The 24,748-nt window shown below is 45.4% G+C and overlaps 1 protein-coding gene across 1 annotated transcript in view; it reads right to left on the bottom strand.

Annotated features, from left to right (window-relative positions):
- The window catches only part of CDH4 (cadherin 4), a 769,032-nt gene extending 745,133 nt beyond the window's left edge, over positions 1-23,899 (bottom strand). Inside the window, exons 1-2 of the mRNA XM_075011421.1 lie at positions 23,840-23,899; positions 20,831-20,942 (exon numbers count right to left, since the gene is read on the bottom strand). Coding sequence (XP_074867522.1) covers positions 20,831-20,942; positions 23,840-23,899 — 172 coding nt within the window. The remainder of the gene's footprint in view (positions 1-20,830; positions 20,943-23,839) is intronic.
- Positions 23,900-24,748: the final 849 nt, after the last annotated feature.

Raw genomic sequence — 24,748 nt, forward strand, 5'->3', positions numbered from 1 at the left:
CCACCCCTTGTGCCCTTGGACCCACCCATTCCAGGGTGCAGAGCTGGGTAGCCCCCACCTTGCCCCAGGGCCCTTGGTGGCTGTCAGCTTCTGCCCCAGCTTCCAACTTCAATAAGAGATTTGGGTGAGCAAAGCAAGCCAGGTTTGCATTTGGTCTTTCACTACACGTAAACAGGAGATTTATACTACAAATTAGTTTCTGCCCACTTTACTCAAGCACTTCTTAGGAAAGGGGGAAAATGCTGGCGAGTAAGGCAAGCCAAACTTGGCCCTCTCAAGGATTTCAGACACACAAAATACTGACAAAGACCAACTCTAAAATTAATCTAATATTCCATCATATATGCATGTCATTCTTCATGAATACCCTTAATTGCCAGCTTCCCATTTGAGCATGGAATATAATAATGCCTACGGTTAATTACACATCTTCAAAGAGTTGCATTTCCTGGATAAATAAAACAGCAAATATACCTCGAAAACACAGGAAGCAATCACTGTCATTGTAACGAACTGCAGTACTCCAGAGGCAGGTAATGTTCACAAGGAAGCTCATTTTAGACAAATCCACTTTCCTTGATTTAATTTGATAATGGCTTAATAAATGAGTACAATCCTATTAAGGGTCCAATCCTGCTCTCACTGAAGTCAAAGGCAAATCAGTAGTCTTTGATAGGAGTAGAACTGTGCCCCAACACATGTGCAAGGTTAAAAATATTTGGTTTTTTTTCCATTTTGTCCCCATTTCCATCCAATTGTCTCATTTACTTTCTACTATTTATCAGTACCCTGTACTGTACCCAAGAGGCGAAGGTAACAGTTTATCCCACAGCTATTAAAAGACAAAATACATGTGCTATAAATATTTGCTGTAGTGCAATAATTCCTACTCTTACACTCAGTCCCAATTAATCAAGGATTATGTTAACAAAATTTCACTAAAACCAAGATCAGGCTACTTATTCTCCCTCCACCTCCTAGTAAATCTGTTCTGAAAGGGTTACTTTACATATATTTTACAAGCATTTAAAAATGTGCAAAGGCCTATAGAAGTTCTGCATGGTATTTTTTCCTTTTCTATCTTTATACTAGAAAACAAGTATAGCTCTGCTGTTGGAATAAAATTCTTGTTTAATGGTTAAAACATAAGCATGATGAGAGTTTTATCTTTTAGAAAAACAGACATATGATACAATCCAGGCTGTTCCAACATGTTTGGGTGTTTCATGCATCAGAGATTAGTCTTGCAACTTTCCCCTAAATAGGTTATAAACTGTAGCATTGTAAAGCACTGAAGTTACATTTAAATAGCAAAACTGCAGTGATCCTCACATCTTATTTCTAAACCATTCTACTATAACAAACCAGGATGAAGAAAGCCGTTTATCATGCTAGAAGATCAAATGTACCAAAACCCAAACAAATCAGTCCCTTTAAAAAAAAAATTCTGAAATCAAATAACTTGCAGGAGGAAGGTTAGAGCTTCCTGAATAGATATTCCATTGGGAGAAAGTTTTAGATTAACACAATATGTTCAGAAACAAATAGATAAGCCTTTTGCTCTGCAACACTAGGTGATATTACAAGACTGGGATTAAGTCTTAGAAAACAGAGGAAACTGTTAAAAAGCAATTTTTCCCTACTCTGTCCACTTTTGTTTTGTAATCAAAACCATCAACATTGAGTCACATTTCTGTATTGCACAAGGGATTATCACAGTGAAAAATATTCTGACTTGATAATACTTTTTAATTGTAAAATTTTGGTCCGCTTTGTATATAAGCTAGGAGGAAAAATGATTTTTTTTCACTGCACTGATAAAGCTGAAAAGCAACAAAGGAACTTCAAGATAACCACAAGTATGGTCTGTCTTTCTGATATAAGTCCTTCAAAGTGAAAAAACAAATGTGGTTAGATACCTGTGCTGGGAGAGGTGGGAAGAGGGGAGAAGAGAATAAATTTAGCAGCTTCACTCCATCTGTGCAAATTCTTTAAACTTGGTTTCCACTGCATTTGAAAATGTGGATTATGAAGCACCTGCTAAGGGTTTTTCTACAGTGGCAAGTTACTGAACTGAAACTTTCTTGCTCACGGGTGTGGAAAAAAAATTATATGCCTTCCTCCCCTCTTCCCCCAAGCACAGCAATTTTCACTGCAATAACTTGCCAGGGTAAACAGTGCAGGGAGCTATGTCCTTGTGGAGATGGTTTTCCTAAGGTGCTGTGAGAACTCTCACCTTGTGCTGGTGCCATGACCACACTATCACATTAAAGCTTTGTCTACACTTACAGCATTAGATTCCCCAGCAGGCTGGAAGAAGCCAAATTTTCATGGTCATTACTGATATCTTATGTGCATGTGTGTTTTCATTAACAGTGTTTCTCTCCTAGTTCACTGGAGTTATTTTTTCCAGACTGGTAGGGAATCCAGATAGCAGGTGAGTAGGTCACAGCAGAATCCATGCCCAGCTGAGGAGACTGAGCCAAATTTTACTAAGAGTCCATAGCTTTCAAGGCTAGAAAGCACCTTCATGATGATCAAGACTGACCACATGCACAACAAACTCCAGCATACCCCCAACAATTTCCAGAGCAGATCTTTCAGAGAAACATCCCATCTGGATTTAGAAATAGCTAGTGATGGAGTATCCACCCTAATCATTGGTAAGTCATTCTTGTGGTTATTTACCCTCACTGTTTAAAAAAAAGGGGTGCCTTATTTCTAGTTGGAATTTGTGTAGCTTCAACTTCCATCCACTGAATCATGTTGTAATTTTCTCTGCAACATGGAAGAGCTCATTTTATTCCCTGTGTAGATACTTACAAATTGTGATCAAGTCCCATTCCCCACTCCCGCCCCTCAAAACCCTCTTTATTTAAGCAAATGGATGGGCTCCTTGAGTATCACAGTAAGACAGGTTTCGAACACTTTCAACATTCTGCTGGCTCTTCTCAGCACCCTTCTGCCACATGTCAATGTTCTTCTTGAACTTTGGGCATCAGAACTGAATGCAATATTCCAGCAGCAACTGCACTACTGCCAAAGACAAAGGCATAGGTGTGTGTGTGTGGGCCGGCAGCAAACACAGGGTTTGGTGAGGCTAGCTTGTGGCCCAGTCCCACCCATTTTGCTTGGGGCCCTGCCCCTTCTGGCCAGTGTCTCACCTCTTCCGTCAAAGCCCAGAGCCGCCACCAGCTCCATCCCCCTCCTGCCCAGCACCAAATGGGTAGACAGTCTTCCTCCCCAAGACCAGGAGCACCCAGCAGGCTGGCAGCAAGGCTCTCCCCATGCATGCCAGGTGATGTGCTCTCACAGCCTCAGGGTCAGAGTGCCAGTCAGTTTGCACCCCTCCATCACTGCTAGCGCCAGACCCACTTCTTAGGACCCCAGCCGGGGGGGGGGGGGGGTGGGCGGAGAAGAGCCTCTGCAGTGCAGCCCTGGGAAACAGGAAGAAGTCTTGGGGAATAGTGTGGGCAGGGCCATGGATGACTATTTCGGAAGGCTTAGGCAAAACAACCTCTCAGCTTCTGCTGAAGATTCACTTGTTTATTCCTCCAAGGATACGTTCCCACTTTTGGCTATAGCATTGCCCTGGGAGCTCATGTTGAGATGAGCATACCAGTTGCTTGAGCTCAGTTTACAGAGATATCCAAATAATTCTATATCAATGATGAGGACTACTATTAACCATTTCCGCAATTTGTATTTTCTGCATACGTTTTCAGTAATGGTTTTATATCTTTTTCCAAGTCAGTGATAAAAACGTTAAACAGCACAGGCCAAGAACAATATTTGCAGCACTCCACTAGAAACATAGCAACTCAATGAGACTTCCCTATTTACAATTACATTTGGAGATCTATCATTTAGCCAGTTTTTAATCCATTTGATATGCACCAAATTAATAGTGATCTATTTAAAAAAAATCAAAATGTAGTATATTACCAAGTCAAATGTTTCACAGGAGTTTGAATATATTACACCAAATTTTTTAATCAGCCAAACTTGTAATCCCATCCAAAAAAGTCAAATTAGTTTCACAGGACTTGTTTTCCATGACACCAATCAACATGGGCTTATTACATTACCCCCTCTTAATTAATTAAGTCCCTATCAGCCATTCTATTACCTTGCCTGAATGGATGTCAGATTGACAGCCTGTAACTACTCAGGTAATTCTATTTCCCCTTTTTAAATGTTGACACAAAATTTGTTTTCATTCAGTCTTCTAAAAATTCCACAGAGTGCCCAGATTCAGTGAAAAATCAACATTAACAGTTCAGCAAGAACCTCAGACAGATCTTTTCAAATTCTTGCATGTAAGTTATCAGAGTCTGATGCTTAAAAAAGTCAGATTTCAGTAGGTGCTTTTTAACAACCATGGTAACTTTTGGGAGGATATCATCTATGCCAGAGAAGAAGCTCTTCAGAAACAATGTTGCACCTCACATAAACACCTCTCATAACTCAGCTTCCATCAGGGCTGCCAACAGGGGAGGGCAAAGGGGGCAACTGCCTCAGGATCCAGCAATTCAACAAGGCCTGGAGTTCTCAGGCGCTGGACCTTACATTCTGGGCAATGCTAAGGGCTGGTGGGAGGAGGGAGGGAAAAGCAGCACACTCCAGACCATGCTGAAGGGCTGACTGCCCCAGCCCCATCCCTTCCACCTGAAGCCTTGTCTGTTCCAGGAGCATAGAGGCCCCTTCTCCCCACAACTTGCCCAGGAGCCCAGTCATTCTGTCAGCTCCCCAGACTTCCATTGAATTCTGTATTTTTTATTTTGTAATTTCCACAAAAGAGATCTAAGTTAAGACTATCACAAACCAAATCCCAATGCCATTCCCATGCTAACCTCAAACCCATTATGTGATGTTGTTCAATTAACATATTTTGCCAAGTATTCACTGGACAGACCAATTATTTGTAATACTTCTAAGCTTTATGTTTATAATGAGGCCAACACAAATTCCCTATGTGCAGTAAAATAAAGCATTTTAAACAAGTAGGGAGATGCACTTAGATGTTATGGGTAAGAATACTGTATTACAAGTCTGTAAAACTGTAGCTCATGGCTCTAATCCAGACAGCAAAGTAATTTAATCCACCACACACAGAAATAAGGAAAATGGCCTTTGCCATGTTGAATTAGCTATGTTGGAAACCAGGATGCCCTCTATCAATTACTCCAAGGAAGAACAGTTAGTAATACCAACTTAACCTAGAACTACTGGGAAAAAAAAAGCAGCAGGAATATAATGGTCTAAATTTGCAGTGGACACAAAGTGACTTGATTCCACGGACATCAAAAGCTACACTGATTTACGCAACCTGAGGATCTGGCCTTATACTTGCATCTTTATATTTTTATTTCAAATTAAGAGAGTAATCCATCTCAATAGTTTGGCAGCATTAGGATGCTTCAGGAAACCAAGTCTGAGGAGGGATCTTGGATGAGTTAAAGAGCAAAGGGAAGGGTAATCAGCCATTTGTAATCCTGACAGCCTGTTGGAGGAGATAATTTTGAAGACTGAGAAAAGGATGCATAAAAGGATGTCCTTTAAAACACATACGAACCACATTTTCAGAAGGCTCCAATGCGCACACAATCATCTCAATGACGCAAGAGGAACAATCTTTGTTTTGGTCAAATTAAGCCTGTAGGAACAAGTTTTACCATGAACATTTCAGGGTTTAAAATAAATCCCACTCTCCTCCAACAGAAGGAGGAACACAATTTTCTTGAAAAATGTTTTGAAGTGATTTTTTCATCCATTCTGGTTGAACATGATGAAAGATGACCAGCATACATGCTACCCATAATAAGGAGTCATGTATTGGTCCAAGACAAAAGCCAGTCTACTTGATTTTTTCCCTCCTAATTGCAACAGCTAACACCTCCATAGTATTTTCAAAAAAGGGATTCTGAATGGGCAAAGAACAGAATTTGAAATGCAGCTATTTGTCATGTGTCAAACCAAATAGGGCAAGGGTCTTGTTGCCAACTGATGAGTCTTCACCAACTTCTGGAGACACACTTTGTTGCTTACAGACCAATTATGCCTTGCCTGAATCTCAAAGACTAACACCGATACTGGCCTTTTTTTATATATTTTTTATTTTTTTTAAAGTTCTCAGAAGAGTGCTCAAGAAACAAGTGCCCAGTTTGGTCCACAGAAACATACATGCATCTCTTATTGACCTCTAAGAGAGCCACATATGTGTATGTGAGAGAAATAGACACAACAATTTAAAAAAGCTTAGTATGCATGAGACATTTAAATGATCAATACAAGTGCAGCCTGAAAGTAACAGGGCTCATTGGCAGGGCCCAGAAATAAATATTGTACAGCCAGGGCTGTTGATGGAGAAGAAGAAGGCAGTTGCCCCAGGGCTCAGTGATGTCAAAGGGCCAGGGACTCTGGTTCACTGCTACTGTGGTAACAGCAGCAGACAGAGTCCCCAGCCTTTTGTCTCATTGCTGGATCCCTATGAGGCCTGGTCTGAGCAACCCTGAAGAAGTCTCTCTGCCCCCTAACCCCACCCCTTTCTGCCCAAGGCCCTGACCCTTCCTGGGGTGGGGGCAGGCACATTTCCCAGGGCCCAGAGAAGATTGTCCCCATCCCTGTGTACAGCCATTGCTCATGCAGGTCCTGTTGTATAATAGTTTAATCCAAAGCCCACCTAAATCATTGGGAGTCTTTCCATTGTCTTCAACATGCTCTGGGTCACTCTCCTCATAAATAGGACCATCCACTTCCTAGTGCTGCAAGTCTGACACATTTCATAAACACTTTAAGTAACTGATTAAGAATTATACCCAAAGAAGAATTTAAATCAAATTGCCTTGTCACTCAAATGCATAGACTCACTGCACCCATTGTTAGCATCTAACAACAAATAGGTAACGAGCATTTCAGTCCCCTCCTTCCAATGTAATAAGTTTCAAAGCTGTCTTCAAAGACTTCTGTAATTTTAGAGGCATTAAATTTCATGCCTCTGGAGATACTTTCATTAGCTGGGGTTATATTAAATTGACATTTACAAAGTATTGACTTTTTTAGCTCATGTATGTTTTTGGATGCACTCTTGAGTTGGTCAGCTTTTTTAAAAGCAACTGGTTATATTGTTTCATAAAGCTTTTTCATGCTTAGACTATAAATTCTTTGAGTGAAGACTATTTCTACTACCATTAGCACTTCTAGAAATTAGTAACAGAGCACAGACTCGGTACTTTCCAAGAGGCACACCGTTTCATTTATCAGTGCATCCCAACAAAATAAAAACATGCTAAGTGCTAAATTCATCTTCTTAGAAGACAGAGCTGGGCTGGGAAGGGGCACCATGCAAGCTATAGAGGGTGGCACCTGCAGGCCAAGGAGCCACAGGGATGTGCTGCCCACTGCTTCCCACAGCTCACATTGGCCAGTAACAGAACCACAACCAATGGGAATCAGCAGCACCAAGAGGAACTGTGGGCCCCAGGGCAAGGTGGGAAGGAGGTCAGCTCTGTGGGCCAAGAGCAGAAGTGGCATGATCTAGCGCATGCTCTGCCCTCCCCACATACCACCTCTCAGACACCTACAGCAGCACTATCACTACAATTCAGAGAGGCCTGAAGCTCCAGCCACTGCTGCTGCTGCACCTTTGGTAGTGGCAGTGGCCAGAATTCTGGGTCCCTTTGAAAGGCCAGGCCTGAGGGCAACTGGCCGGTTTTCCCCTTCCCACACACATACCATTGGCAGACCTGCTTGGGACTATGCGGGGGCAGAGCCTGTGGCTAGTCAAAGTCAGCCACATGCCTTGCGGCCCACAAACAGGTTACTGTGATGGGCTGCAGATTTCCCACCGCTGCTATGGTGAAAAAGAGAATGACAGTCAAAACATTCAGAGGCACTTAGAGAAGAGTGTGGTGCAGTGGCCCTTTCACAAAGATGAAGAGAGAAACTCCAATAGCGTTCTGCTCCAGAGTGGACCCTGGCAGCTCTTTAACAGCACACAGCAGCAGTGTTCCCTATAAGCTGGGCAACTGGGCCAAAGCCCAGGAGAGATTAAGGTTTCACCCACCTCATTAGCACAGAGCCCACATCTGGCAGCATGGGTTTCTACTGGCAACGAATATCTGCACATGACTTGGTGCACATAAAATTTATTCTACCCAGCAGCATTGGGTGGGAGTGTAGGGCAGGAAGTGACAAGACTAACACAGCCTTTTGTAAAGGAGGGAGAATTCAGACAGGGAAAATGCCATTATATGCTATGGGAGCTCACCAGAGTCTTGGACTTACTATGTGCTGCAACATAAGACCATACTTGGTTAGGAGCTCTGTTTTGTGTCTCGCCCCAAAGGCGGCACTTCTGATAAAACACTGACCCCTACTCCATCTTAGAAAGTTGGTTCAGTACAGAGTCAGAGTCATGAGCACCACTTACCAATTCACTTTCACATGGCCTTCCTTGGCCAGTCAAGTGCACAGTTTTCAAATCTGACAAGATTCCCACCTGAGCTAGCATCATTCACAGCCTGGTGTTTGCTTGCTGCAAGCCAATAGCCAAACAGGGGCTGTGTGTGCCAGACAATACCTAAACCAGTCCAGAGGAATCTGCTTGGGATGGGTCTGAGGAAAGGGCATTGTATTGATCTATAAATTCCCACCCCCTTGTGGATTCACAAAGACAGTGACCTCTATTCCATAGTGAAAAAAATAGTTGAGAAGCAGCCACAAAAGAGTTGGGATACAATCCACAATCTCTGAGCCCCAGTGAGCTCCCTACCCAAAACCCTCTACTACAGTCCTTAGGGTTTTACTCAGGCGCTGGAGGCCAAATTCCCTTTGGAGGAATGAAATGCACTGTGTTTGATGGCATACTACAACTGTCCATTCTGTAGCTTTTTTTATAACTCCTTTGAATGAGTCATTTGGAAAATCCCACAATCAGCTTTGCTTGGACAAACAGTGAAATCTCCATATTTTAGGGTATGTCTATACTTACCAGATGATCAACTCAGGTCAGGGTCGATCTTCTGGAGTTCTCTGATCAACCTCCCTCTGTGAGGATACCCTGGTAAATTGACCTTAGCGATGTCAATTCCAGCTATGCAATTGTCATAGCTGGAATTGAGTATCTAGGATTGACTTTTGGGTCTAGAGTAGACCTGTCCTTAGTCTCTTGCTCTGTCTGGCTGTTCCATCAAGAAATGCTTTGGTGCATTCTGGTAAATTCTCAATGGCAACCTTCTGTCAGGACAAAAGAATTTCACTCTTACATTCAACCCAACCCTGGTCTTTACATTCATTATATTCATAACTCTTAGGACATTTTCCTTCAGCCTCAAACAAGCAAAAACTAAAAGCCAAAACAAAAACTAGATACTCTTTTTGTCAGTTACACACATTCCTTTATCCTCCCGGGATGATCACCAGCCGAAGGGGACATGGAGTCAACCAAACAAGAAAACACATTTACAGTCCCAGGATAGAAGAAACAAAGGGAATACTAACTCATGCCTGTAATGTAGGAACAAAAAATTAAACTTTCTGGAGACAAGTGTCACAGTCGCCTTTTGCATGTAATTGCGTAAACCTTCTGTTCTCAGGGGACCAAAGCAAGCAACCAGCAAAAATTAGCTCTTGAACAAGTAAGATTTTCAAGACCTGCAATGATGCCTTCTTCTGATCCCCTAGGAGAATACTTTTAGTGAAAGCAAGAAAATTCTACAAAATCACTATTCCCATGCTTCCCTCAGATGAACTGCTCTAGAACTCATAAGCAATGGGGAGCTTCCCCCCCTCTAACAACTGAGTAGTGAGCTTCTGCTCACAATAATGCTCTAGAACAGGGGTGCACAAAGTGAGGGGGCAACATTTTGTAAGGGGGGTTCATTGCAATTGGCTCCACCCACCACCACCACTCCTCCCCGCAGGTTCTGCTGCCTCTCCAGCCCTCTGATTTCTCCTGTGCGTCCCCTGCATTGCCAAGGGAACACACCCTCCCCACCACTGCTGGGCCAATTAGCATGCACAGAGGTTCTGAGTCATGCAGTGGGGCATCCAGAGCTCTTGAACTGAAGAGGTACCCTCCTGGGGTCCTCTCCCGAGCACCCATTCCCTTCAGGGCACCCCGTGGAGCCTCCCCTCCATCCCTTCCCGTGGTGCTCCGACATGTTGCAGGGCTAATTGCAGGGCCAAAAAGTGGGGAGCAACCTAGAAAGTTTGCTCACTGATGCTCTAGAACACAGTAACAGGTGAACAAGACACACAAATTAGAGTAGCGAAACACATGCTGGGATCTCAGAGACTACAAACTTATAGAATATAAAGTCATGAGGAGAACAAGCAATGCACTTTGCCATATGTTTCTGTGAGCCTCAGTCATTCCCCATGTAAGGAGAGACTGGCAAGTGTCAAAGATCCCAGCCACTCTTTTGTCACTGGAGGAATACAGACCATAGCAATGGGTACTTCCCACTGACTGTACAGAGCCATGCACACTCCCAACCCTCACACAACAGTGGGAACTGGCTGGGATTGAATCTCACAGCCATCAGCGGATGTTGAGCTGAATAGTGTCTCCTGCAATCCAGATATCATCCCCTGATCAGGTTTTGATTCTGATTTGGGGAAAGTAAAAACCTGAGGCTGAGAAAACAAAACAAAAACACCCAAACAGCTATTTTTTGCCTCTCTGCTCCTCAGAGAGCATATCAGTGCAACCCTTAGAGCATCCAAACTGGCCAATCAGGAGGTAGTGGGACTGCTCTCCCCTTCCCGCCAGCAAGAGAGGAAGCTCAGCCTGCAGACTACGGCCCCATCTATACATACCCATGCATTGACACTCTGGAAGTTCATCTTCTGCTGTTTGACTCAACGGGCCTAGTAAGGATGCACTAAACCAAACATTGAGGGCACTCCCTCCAACTCCAATACTCCTCACAGTTGCAGAAGTTAGGGAAGTTGACAGGATTGTTTCTCCCTTAGACCTCGTGCTGTGGGGATGGTGCCAAAATCCAAATCAAGGAAAACCTGGCCTCTGGCAGAGCAGGAAAAGAATGCAGAGCAAGGCCCCATAAGGACACAGAAGGAAGAGTCTTGCACTGCTGGCTCAGGCAAAGGCCAATCCCTGGGAACAGGCTGGGTCCCTTGATTAGCTAATTATCTCTAGGTATTTATACAGCATTATTTTAGCCCTAATCCTCAGGATGTCCCAAGATCGTGAGCAAGGGCTCAACACAGCCTTCCCTATGCATACACCTCCCCCCAAGCACACAATTCCAATCTTCGCTTCTGCTCCCATCTCCCCTAGCTGCACAGACTGATCCTTGCTCATGTAAAACACAGGATGTGGAGCAGGAACTACTGCAGCTATCTTAGCTCCCTGAGCAAGCTGACAGAGTGCCACATCTTTTAGGATCATGACTACTAGTTAACACATCACAGTAGCACCTGGAGGTAAAACCGGGGGCGGGGGGGGGGGGCCTTGTGCTAGGGTGCTGTGCAAACATGTGATACATAAAGCAGTGGAAATGCTTTCTCTGCACCCCTGGCAGCTAGGGGCAAAGGGCACAACAGATTGCAGCCATGGCACTGCACCCCACAGAGGGGCCAAGCCTAGAAGGCACAGGTAAAAACAAATGTGGGCTGCAAGTCTTCACATCAGCGGAACTGTTTCGTGCCATTCTTTGGCATACAAAACGTCACATCCACTACAACCTGAATGTCTCATTTGCAGTTTGGGCAGAAGCGAAATATTTTGCTTTGCTCCACTCTTCTCACCTGAGCCCCACTTAAGACACCAACTGTAACACAAAACAGATCCTCCCAGGGATCATATGCATTTGTACCAGCAGTACAACACCATCGTAACCCAGTGTGTCTTCCCTACTCATTTAGGATTTCAATATGAGGAAAGTGCAAGTATATCAATTCTTTATTAATAGAAAAATGCTCACAATATCACCCTCTCAGGGAGGTGTTTTGTCTTCAGGGCTACAGTAAAGTGCACATTAGGAGGACATACTTACATTGCAGATATTTGCTTCTGGTTTTAGGTTTTCTACAGGCATTTTATTAAAGGCTCGGAGTGCAATTCATGCAACCTAAATAACTACCTGGGGCATTCTTGAGCATGTGTGTCTCCAGCTAGTGAAATTTTAATGAGAAGATCTCATCTTGTGTCACTCTGACCCTGCAAAAGCCATGGAAAACCAGCACGTAGAGAATTAGTTCAAAATGTTTGGGGACAGGCAGAGCCAGCTACAGACTTCATCAGATCCTTGGCATTGTGGAGTCAGCTCAGCTCTGGGCCTCTGGAAAGGGTGGGGCCTCAGGTGTTGGGGGAGAGCTAAGAGCAGGTATCCCTCAGTGTCACCAAGTGTGCGCCACACCTCCCACAGGAAGCCATAAGTACCACCCAGACCATGCCATGCCATGCTCTGGTGGCAGTTTAGAAGGTGCAGGGCTCCAGCCACTACAGGTGCTGTGGAGCAGGAGGGGCCCTTTTAAATCACTGGGCCCTGGCGCAAGTGCCCCTTTGCTTTACCCCTCCTTCCTCAGTGGCCCTGAGGACAGGAGTGTGATGCAATAAGGAAGGCATCTGGGACTGGCATATGTTTAAGAAGAAAGCTAGAGAACTAGCTGACAGATTTTCCGTTAAACAGGGAGGTGGGTAAAAATATGGGAAAGCAACAATGAAGAGAAAGTTGCCTTGATCCAAGTTGTGGAACAAGACAGGTCTGAGTTAATGAGGAGCACTTTGCAAACCATACCACATGGCACTGGAGCACAAGACAATCACATGAACAGGTCAGCCTGCCCACAGTGAGATGGGCCACCATGTGGCTGCACATTTGGCATCATTAGTCAAACCAGCCCAGCATTCCAAAAGGCAACGAAAAGCCAGCAGAGGGTAATAACTTGCTGTCATAAGCCTGATCCTGAACATAGAGTCCCTGAAGTCAACAGGACTTCTCACAGTAGGCCTGTCCCCAGCAGCAAGTGTCTGTAGCATCAAGCACTTAGGTTTGATTTATACACAGTTCTTTTATTTAAATTTATGAATAAGCTGATTGTGGATAAATAGCTTGTTACATTTTATTCCTTAAATCAATACAGATTTCGACTTATTCAAGTGCAACCGCTTAGTCAAGTGTTTGGGTTTCCACATTTATACAGTCACAGAATTACTAAACCACAATTTTGTTTTTTAATTAAAAGCAGTTGCTACTATATATCTCGGTCGTTTTGCTTTGCATGCTGAGAATCCCAAATTACATTAATCTCCAAAAGAAGAAATAGTTTTATTTGCTTTTTTGACACATCTCTGTCATGTCTTTGTGTGGACTTTCCACAGCAGGGACTGACTGATTGTTTGGTTTGGCCGATTAATAGCTCTGTAAGTGACAAATTTTTGCAGTCCCAGCTTTTTATCTTTGACTAACAACTATGTTTATAATTTCATAATGAAAAAATAAACAGGGTGATTGCTTGTAGACTGAAATTCAGTACAGCAAATTTTAGGTTGGAACAAGTTTTTAAGCCTCATCTATACACTGCTTCAAAATTGTGGTTTATAAAGCAAATGTCTAAAGCCTTAATGGTAGCAATGCTTCTGGATTTCACTGTAACACACAGGCTACGTCTACACGTGCCCCAAACTTCGAAATGGCCATGCAAATGGCCATTTCGAAGTTTACTAATGAAGCGCTGAAATGCATATTCAGCGCTTCATTAGCATGCGGGCGGCAGCAGCGCTTCGAAATTGACGCGCCTTGCCGCCGCGCGGCACGTCCAGACGGGGCTCCTTTTTGAAAGGGCCCTGCCTATTTCGAAGTCCCCTTATTCCCATGAGCTCATGGGAATAAGGGGACTTCGAAGTAGGTGGCTTCCTTTCGAAAAGAAGCCCCGTCTGGACGCGCCGCGCGGCGGCAAGGCGCATCAATTTTGAAGCGCTGCTGCCGCCCGCATGCTAATGAAGCGCTGAATATGCATTTCAGCGCTTCATTAGTAAACTTCGAAATGGCCATTTGCATGGCCATTTCGAAGTTTGGGGCACGTGTAGACACGGCCACAGAGTGGGTCTTGACTGAAATGGAAAGGATATTTTTTATTTTTCTGCTGCACGGCTGACACAAATGGATCACCAGGCCCCACATGAGAACTTGCAGCCCTCCAAGTGGGCCTTCCATAAAATGACTACTACAAGAGTAGAGATTTTAACAGGCTGTTGCGTATCTAACTCGGATTGTAGCAGCTAGCTCCAACACAAGCAATAATTCAAACCTCTGTTGGCTATTATTAGCTCTTGGTGTTACCAAAGGCTGACAAACAAGCAGTGGCAGGAGACAGAAGATAAGAGTGGCCATACTGGGTCAGATCACAGGTCCAATTAGCCCAGTATCCTGTCTTCTGACAGTGGCCAATGACAGGTGCCCCAGAGGCAATGAACAGAGGAGGTCATCATCAAATGATCCATCCCCTGCTGCCCATTCCTAGCCTCTCAGAAACAGAGGCTAGGGACACCATTCTTACCCATCCCAACAAATAGTCATTGATGGTGATGGCAAAGCAGAAATAACTGAGCATTTCCACCAGATGGGAACAGAAGACATGCAATAGAATGGGCTGGCATGCAAAGAGTATCGTGGAGTTATGTGATGTGTTGGGAAGAAAGAGAAGCAGTATTAACAGAAAATTTCAGCTTCTAATGACTGGACAACCCAGATGCCAAAACATTTGTTTCTCCTCTCTCCTTCCATGCACTTGCAATTTAAATTAAATAAACCTTATTAAGAGGCCATGAATGCGGTTCTATTTCAGACAAATACAAGCGAGAACTACATTAAAGACTGCCGCAGAAAGGAATTTTGTTCAGCTGACAACTTTATGCATTTCACAGGAATTCACTCAGGATTGATTCTGCTGAAGGAAATAAAGCAGCCACTACTACTGACAAATATTTTGAGAGAAAAAAAAATAAAAAAAGAAGATGTTTTTCTTTTCTTCTGTTGAAAACAAAATCTTTATGCTTCATTCTCTTGATTAAGGCTGATGTTTCCTTTACTCAGTGAGACAAATCATGACCACAGTTATGCCTAGACCTTAGTGGTGATGCACAGCAGAATTTTGGTCCCTTGTGTTTAAATTACCACCTCTTCATATGTTACCATTGCTGGAAGGTTGGCAAACACCATTTGCCTGCTAGCATCCATCTTTGCAGACTGTATTTGATTTACACAAAGCCCTTCTGCCAATTAAAAATCATTTTAAAAAAGATCCCATAGTATCAGGGAAAAATGTCAACACTGGATGATAAAAGTCTGATGTGGGTCAGGAAGTAGCTAGATACAATCAAAAAATTAATCACTGAGTTTTGGTACCCACATGAGTGTTTCATGAAGAGAAATACAGATGTAAATCCTTCTGTCTCTAAGTCAGTGTAAAGTTTCCTATCAACTTCAATTGTCCAGGATCAGGCCCACTGAGAATTTAATTTGTGATCTTCACTGAGGGGTCCTTATAAAGGGTAACTCTTTAACCCATTGAAAAATTGGAGTTTTACAAATTTTATCCAATGAAAATACTGAACGTAATCCTGCAAGCACTAAGGAACCCCCGCTTTCTCTAGACCAGTAATGGGGAATTTTTTCCCCCAATCAGGGGCCATTGACCCAAAACAGAAAATCATTTGGGAGGTACACACAAGTGAGAAAGAAAAAGACATCACAACTCACGGAGCTGAGGCTCCACTCATGCTCCAGCCCCACAGGGCATGGGTGGAATGCAGGGGCCAGATCCAGACCATGGGACACAGGCTCTCCACTGCTGCACTATAATCCCATGAACAACAGTTCTTCTGAATCAGACTTTTAAAGGCCCCTCCACAGTAGTAAATAAACCCACTGGTGACTATCTAAGGTACTTACAGAGTGAAAGAACAAACAGCTCACTGGCCAAAATGCAAGGCTAGAAAATTGGTCAACATGTAGGGAAGAGTCCTGGGACTAAAGACTAAACAGATGTTCACCTGGTTTCAGGCTTTAATATAAACCCATGTATAACTTACTAGGATGGTGTATGTTTCAATTTGGATGCACACTGAGGAGGGAGTGTGCAGCATAGTCCACTAGAAACACCACAAGGTCCCAATAAACCAGGTATGGTACAGGGGATAGCTAGAACAGGCAAAACCCCTGTAATTCAGCCCCTCAGGACCTGACTAGTGCTGGACAAGAGAATTTTCCGGACCATGAGAGGTCAATTTTGTCTAGCACTGTGGCTCCAATACATTAATTACTCACCACATATGGCTATTTAGCCAGTTGAGTGTGGCTGGTTGACTTGAATAATAAAGACTCCAAAATTGTTGGATTAATTTTTTTTTTTTTTAAATCAAAACCCAAAAATTTTCAGAGAATAAAAAAAGTTCAGAAGATCTTTCTGAAATCTAAAGTCATCTTCCATTCATTTGACCCATCTGCTGGATGGAGACCCCTGCAAGCTGGTGGAATAGCTTAAATATGCCACTTAGGCCAGAAATCATCATGCATCACTGTAAGCACCAGGTTACAGCTGGAATTTTATTCCTGTTTTTGAGTATTTACATTTTATCTTCTTTTTCAGAATAACATATAGTTTGCTACAGTAGTAACTGTTGCTGGACAGTACGGGTTTAGGGTCTCAGCATGTCTTAATGTAGCCCAGCAGAGACTATGTTTATACTACAGTCTAAGTACACTTATTTATTAATGTGTGTCTATAGTAAGAAACCTATACCACTTTAACCAAAGTAGATAAATCACTGCTCCTTCAGTGTGCAGACAGGAAGTAGGTCATAGAAGTTTGAGACGTGAACAACAATGAGTTCTAACAGTTCCACTAGAAAACCTATTCCTTCTCAATTGCTCCACTTCCAGTCTCTTGACTCTTGTGTGAGCCACCTGATGCAGACCCCACTCATGAAACTAACTGAATTTCTGGGGCTGTTAAGCCACAATAGTGATGCAGGCTGTGTAAAAGCCTAAACAGATTAGCACTACGATGTCATTTTCCCCAAGTATCACAGAGTCTTCACAGTGCAAACAATGTATGAATTTTAAATGTAAAAAACCCATTATGTTAAAAAAAAACCACACAGTTCCATCTTTCAGTCCTCATAACAAAGCATAGAAAAGACCCATCCCTATGTGTTAATTTACTTTTGCCAGTAACCTTTAAAATTACACACACGTTTACCAGCAGCCTACCTTCTACCTACCCATCTGAGGCCAAAAAGTCATCACCCAATATACCTGAACTCCACCAGCCCAAAAATCAAACCCTTATGGTTGCTCCTGGACTCCGTCTCCAGGGTAGCAGTGCATCTCAGTACTGCCAACCCCTCAGGATAGATGTTCTCACCAGTTTAAGTTAACATTAATTATTAACAAAGCATAGGAAATGATACCAGCACAGTAATTGTCCTCTGCTACACTACAGCTTTGAGAAGCTTCAGTTTTAGCCTAAGGAAAAATACTTGAACTTCCTATTTTAAACATTACCATGCCTCAGCGATCACGACTGGAAGTTTATTATCCCGAAAACAAAAACAGACCAAAATGTGTGATTACACCAAAATGACTCACAATAAAAGAGCAAGGAGCAGCACTTCCAAGGGAACCTCTGGCTCCACAGATCACATCACCTAATACCACATATAAGCCCCTGGCATTTGCAGTGAGGGGCAATATACAGTATTTGCAGCCCTGTTGGGGAAAACTATTTAAAGCCTAATTAGCAGGAATTTTTCAGAATGCAAATGCTTTTCATTTACACATAAAACAAAATGCCATGACATTTCTTCCATCCATTCATCACAAACAAGTTAATTATTGTGTAACAAATAACTCCTGCTGGAATCTGTAGGTTTTGTGGAAGTTAGAAAGCTGACTCAGGCAAATAAGATGAGCCACAAAGTAGTAGTTAATAGCTTATGACATGCTAGTAATAAAACCAGGACTCTGTTAAAGCTTTTGTTGTCAAATTAAGACTAAGCTATTTCCACTGAAATAACTCAATTATAAGTAGTCATTATCTGTTTAACTTTATTCAAACCAAGAAAGCTAGGAGCATTTTTATTTTAATACATGTATTCCTTCATAACATATACATTTGTCAGCCAAATATTACAAAGCTTAGCACGTAAACGCTGTATTTATCATCTCACAGTTTTAAGTAGCCTGGAATAGGCATAATTTATTAACACTGAATCTTATTAATGATGGTTGAAATTAATTCCTGTCCTGATGTCCAGCACAAGGGCCTGTTGCACTACACAAATCTCTGGGGGATAAATCCTCAGCTGGTGTAAATTATTAGCGATCCAGGGAAGTCAACCCTGTTGATGACCTCTAGGGCTAAGAGAAATGTATTTGGGTCATCACAGAGGTGCACTTCATCTTTTGAGTGTCATGGGGGGAGGGTTGCCCCAAATCTTGGCAGGCCAAATCCTACATGCTTCTTGCACACACAAACCATCCCACTAAGCCTGAAGAATTGCTGAATACTTGTTGACAGGATTGTGGGAACTGGCAGAAAAGCTTTGCTTGGCTAGATAGCATGAAGCAGCACATATGCCAATCCATCAAACACATTTATATAATCAACATGAACCCCTTTTTGGGGCTGAACTATTGTTGAATGCTTCACCCAGATAGAAAGAAAGAGGTAAACGTTTTACGGTGCAGACAGAGAGTCAGGGAGTAAAATTAAACCAAAACTGGAAAACTACCAACATCACATGCTGGAGTATACAGAAGAGTAACATAAGAACAAAGTGGAATTTTATGCAGCAGATTTTTCCTTCCCAATTATCCAAATTAATTAGATATATTTGTTTCTCTATGATAAACAGCAGCATGTATTTGAGTGTACAATTTCAAAGGTGTAAAGAAGATGCTTTAACTATCAGCAAACATTTGCACTTTTTTCTCCCTCTTACAGTTGACAAAATGCTTTGCAACTGACGTAACACCTGGCAGTATTACACAGCACATATTTTACATATGGCGTGTATGTATATATCTGTGTTTTACATATGTGTTTACGTAACATATTGAAGGCCAATTCTCCTCCAAATCAATGGAAGTTTTGCCATGACTGCAGTGAGAGCTCAACTGGACTCTAGAAAAAAATAAAACCAGGGATCATTAAATTCATGTTTTTATTCAGCTCAATGAGACTGACTGCGTGCATATCATTTCATATTTATGTAAGGATGGCATCTGTTATTGAAATGAAATGACAGCTATTCCATTGGCTCAACTGGCAATAACTTTGAACTCTTTTAAACAGACCTTCTGCTCCGTCCCCGTTGTCCACCTACACAATATGCAGCACAATCCATCAAACGCCAAATTGTCACAAATACTCCTCCAAAATAGCAGATTAATGACATTATTTAGTGAGATGGAAAGTAGAAATAAATATTTGCAAAACACTGTAAATCAAACTTAGTTTCCACAGCCAAAGGGTCAAAATCTAAATACTCAGCTCACTGATCAGCAAAATCTTACACCCTGGGTAGCGTGTGTAGATCTGGGTGCCGGGGAAGAGAACATTAACTATGTGAACACCTGGTTACGTTACTCTGTTATTTCTCTGTTGTCACCTATGTGACCTTTTTGTATCGTTTTCTAATTAAGAATAATATTTTTGTTTAAAAATCTGCCAATTGATGCCAGGATCAGCCTGATGAATTCCTGCAGAGAAGAACTAAGACAGCTAGGTTGAGAAACCAAACTGACTGCAAGAGCGTGGAGAGATAAAAGCGTTAGGTAAATGAAACAAAATGCTTCATACCAGATGATGAAGTCTGAAAAAGAACTACAGCAATCCTCTCTCTCTAATGAATCCAAGTGGTAGAGCTATTAGTAGCCATTCGGGGAGGGGAAGGAAAGAAGTGGACAAAATTCCCCTCATGCTGGAATAAAGGCCACTTGTGAGAAATTAAACTTTTGAGGAAGTTTACAACCCACTGTAAAACATTATAACCCTGATGTGCTGCTTAGCCTATCTCACTGTATTAAGATTTCAAAATTCCTATAGAGCATCTGTTACAGATTACCAATAGCAACATTTTGCCTTAAAAAAATTCTACAGGAATAAAACAAGGATACAGTTCCTGGCTCATGCAAATATAAAGTTTAATTATTTTTAACTTGAAAGGGAAACACATCAATATGCAGGATAATCTATTGTCATTTGGATTATGAAGATGATGTCTCTGAGTTTACAATCACAAAAGTGGTTATAATCCTGCAATTACTATCGAGCTAATTGGTAGTTTCTTCCTGCTTGTGTTTTCATGTTGTCAGTGGGGCAGTAATGAAAATGAACGCCACATTTGTGAACAGAATGTCTGTAGGCTTGTTTACCACATTTCTAACAACAACGTCTGCTTTATCATGCATTTGAAAGCAGGGATAATTTAAGAATCTTTGTAATTCATACACAAAAATATACTGTAAAAAGCCCATCAAGTTCCCATGATGAGGTGGGGAGTGGGAGAGTAAGAGGAGAAATGGATGATGTTATGTACTATATTCCAATAATTCACTTGAGTCAGACAAGATACGAACATAGAATGATTCATCTAATTCACATACTACTACTCCCAGGTAAATCACTTCATGCTTCACCCTCCTACAAACATTCTGTGGATAATTTCCACTGGCAAAGCCAGAAAATTCCAGCCTCTCAGATCTCTAAGCACCTCCCCTGCCTCCCCACGGAAATAAAAAAAAAGAGCATAAAAGGTGTTCACTGCAGCATCTAGGAATCATTTCATTCCACTCACCTTTCAGCAGCTTCTGCCCTTCCACAATATTTTGAGAAACCAAAGCGGTGTAATCTTCCTCGGAAAAGCCAGGCTTGCAAGTGGGTCTGACGGTAAGATCCCCATTGTGTGCCTGTGGAGAACAACCAAAGGGAAACAACCAACATGACTTTTGTTTGCGGTTAGGCTGTTGTACAGGTGTGGGGAGGAGGGGGAAGAGAAGGGAGACCCGGCCCCCAAAGCCGGGAGCGTGACAAGAAGTCTACGGGCGCAGCTCCTGAGTGTATGAGGAAAATTAAACTGGGCGAAAAAGAGTGGCTCGAAATGCACTGAACCATCATTAGCCCTCGGGAGCCTGGGTCTGGGGAGGCTCAGCGCTCCTCTGTGATCTTGCAACCTTACAATCCCTGGGAACGTTGCCAGCCTGCAGCAGGATCGGGGCCCCACACGGCATAACGCAGGGAGAACGGGAACGACGAGCCCCTTTCGGAACATGACAATCCCCCGCCCCAAAAAGTCTCCTACAACTCCAGCTCCGGCCGCGCGCGGCTGCTCTGCACGGGAGACGGGCACCTCGCCGACCGAGCGCTGAGCTGTAGCCACCTGGCAGGCAGGGAGGGGACACGCGCGCCTGAAGCCCAGGACCCTGCAGGCGGAGGTTAATGGGGACCGGCCCCCGCCGCAAGACCCACACCTGCTGCCCCAAGCCACCGCAGCCTGTTAGCACCGCCTGGCCAAAAACCCGCCCGCCTTAAAGGGAAAGGGCCGAAGGAAAACGTGGCTTCTACAAGCAACTTTCGCTGTCCTTAGCTCCACGTCGCAGCGACACTCCAGGGGCCGGGCTCCAGGCACGATCCCCCAGCGCCAAGGCAGTGTTACCCCGACTCTAGCGGGGGGGGGGGGGGGGACTCCGGGTAGCTACCCCAGCTCGGCATCGGCCAGTGCCTCAAGCCCCGCCCATAAAAGGCTCCTTAGGGAGTTAGCTACAAACAAGCGCAGGTGGCCAGGGATGGGACAAAGCAAAGGTCTCTCGCGAGCATTAGCGACCTGACACAGAGTTCACCTCGGACCAACCCGGCCAGCGCTAAACACACTTATCTTCTTCCCACCCCGGGAACGCGCAACTTTTTAATCTCAGGCAGGGTTTGCACCCCAACCCAGACCCAGCACCAGCACCCCACGCAGTGCCCCCCCTCCGGTAGGAGCTCAGCTTCCCGCGGGGGGGGGGGCTAAAATAGTTATGAACGCAGAGAAAGATGCATTAAAAAAAGAGAGAATGAAAAGGCTGCACACCCCCCGGGTTGTCCTTTCAGAGGCGCTTACTCAGCAGAAAGAAAAGCCAATGTAATCTCTGCTAGAAATCACGCCTGGGAGACAGATGCCAGCGCCTGTCTGGAAAGGGCAAGGAAGCAGCAGCCCCGTGGGCTCTGGTGGTCTCGGGCAAGATGTTGCAATTAGGAACCGTTTCCAAAGGGCTGGCTGAAGTGAATAACTAGCGCATTGCAAAGCGCCCAGGTGTTAAAAGGGCCGGCTAGCGCCGCTGTGCAGGGGAGCGTGCCAGTGTTCACCCGCCCTGGAAGGGCGTATGTGGGGGTGGGTAACTGGGACACAGAGGTTTCCCACTGACTCAATTCGGCACACCCGGGCTCAGCCCACACAAAGAACAACGCCGCTAGGTTTTAAAACAAGCCCCCCACAGAACAACATTCCCCAAGCGTCCGTCGAAGCCTGCACCTCCGCCTGCCCGAGCGCGTGTCCACCCCATAACCTCGGGGCTTCGTCCGCTTGCCCAGTTCGGGAGAGCAGTCAGAAACTGCCAACAAACTTTTCAAGCCACCAGCCCGCAGTACAGCGCAGGCCCAGAGAAAGGCGCCGCCAATGATACAGCCAAAACAGGGAGGCTGTAAAAATAGCGACCAATGCAGCCAAAGGAACCACCGACGAGGATTTTGCACTACACATTCAGCCCTACGGAGCCACAACAGTCGAGCCGGGAGACTCCATTACAGAGTAGACTGCATTAAAAACCCGGTCCAGTCCCCTGCCCAGGTAACTGCCCTGGGCAGCGCAGAGCCGGCGCACAGAAGGGAAAGTATTTCACCACACCGCGACAGACGGACAGACAGACGCCATTCAAGTTCCTCGTAGGAAAGGCGTATTAAGATCCCGTACAAGTTTTGTCAGCCCCCCCCCCCCCCCCCCACCAGCTGCGCCCCGCCGGGATGCCCAGAACAATACGAGACGGGAGACGCGACCCGCAGCGAGGCACGGCGTGCAAACCCCACCGCCAATGCTACAGGGGAGCTGAGCCCCCTGTACCCGAGGCGCTCGGAAAAGTGCCGGGATGCGGCCCTGCGTTTGCCTTTACTCTCTGAAGAGAAGCCGCGACCCTTAAGCCGAGCCCGCGCGGGTGAACCCCTGGCTGCGAGTCCCCGAAGAAGTTCCCGCAGGTTGCAGCTTTGGAACGGCGCCTAAATGTGACTGCAAAGGGAACAAGCCGCATACGCCCCCCTCTCCGGCTGTGATCTCCGTCTTCTCTGGCCCCAGGGCTTCCCCACACACGCGCCCCGCTCCGCCCTGACCAGACAGCCCCCCTCGGGGGCCGTGCAGGGTCTGCGAGTCCGCTAGTGCCCAAGCTGAAGGGCTCGGGAGAGCCGCGCGCGCGCGCGTGTGTGTGCTCGCTCCAGCCTGAGACACAGACTTGACATTGTTACACACACACACACACACACACAGCCACAAGAGATGAAATAACGCGCGTGCTGCTGCCACTTGCTCCAAACACTAGATCGATCTCTCGCTCACACACACGCACACGTACACGTGTAGGGATCTCTCGCTGCAGGCAGCCCTGCGTCCGGAGAGCCCCCAGCACATCTCCCCAGCCGTGCGCAGCCCGAGCCGTGTGCCTGTGTAAAGCTCGCCGAGCTGTACGCCTCTTCTCGCCCGCCCACCCGGCCGAGCGAGCCCTGCCGCCCAGCCGCAGCCGCTGGGCCACCGGGCGGCACGGCCGCCGAGCCCCCAACTTACCCTGGCCGAGCCCCAGAAGGGAAGCAGCAGCAGAAGTAGCGTTCCGGAGCCAATTGTCATCTCCCCGGCTGCGCTCACACTCCGGGCTTGCACCCCTCCTCGCCGCTTGCCCAGCGCCCAGGCTGCCTCACTCCAGCCGGCCTGGGCCGTCCCAGAGCCCCTGCTCTCCTCCCCCTCCCCCTAAATCAACTCGCCGGCTCCTCTTCCCCCCCTTCCGCTCGCCCGCTCTGAACTGCAGGTGAAGCGCCGGCGGTGCAGCTCTACCGAGTCCCCGCCTCCCAAGCCCAGCCCACCCGGCTCGGAGTGACAGGCGGCCTTAAAGGAGCCTCGGTCTGCTCCTCACTCTGCCTCCCGGCAGCGGCCAGGAGCCCCCTTCTGCTTCCCGGGCACAGGCGCGGCTGGAGCGAGGGTAGCGGTGGGCCGCTGGAAGCGTTCATGGAGATTCATGCTGACCCCTCCAAGAGGTTCCCCTGTTCCACGTGTGCCTGGCCTGTCACTAGCTCCGGGGCTTGCAGGAGCACAGACTGGTTGAACGCGTGCATGGAGCGCCAGGCTGACCCCTGCAGGAGGTGTCCCCCGGTCCACGTGTGTGGCGAGTCACGAACTATGGGGCTTGCAGGCGCAGACTCTCACAGAATACAAGAACGGGAAGGGGCCTCCAGAGGTCATCAAGTCCCGTTCCCTCCTCTCACAGCAGCAAGGAAGCGTTTGGGGAAGGGAAGGCAAGACAGGAAGAATAAAGACATTAAGTGATCACCCTGGGAGCACCGGGCATCAAGCGGGAGCCCCCCAGGACTTCATTGTCTGAATGACCGTGTGATACTTACTTAGCGTTAAGAAACCACTGGTATTTAAAAGGATGTCGCTACTGGTCCTACGTTTCGCTCTCGAGAGTGGAGCACAACTGGC

The sequence above is a fragment of the Carettochelys insculpta genome, chromosome 17 (genome assembly GCF_033958435.1).
Source record: "Carettochelys insculpta isolate YL-2023 chromosome 17, ASM3395843v1, whole genome shotgun sequence".
NCBI classification, from domain to species: domain Eukaryota; kingdom Metazoa; phylum Chordata; order Testudines; family Carettochelyidae; genus Carettochelys; species Carettochelys insculpta.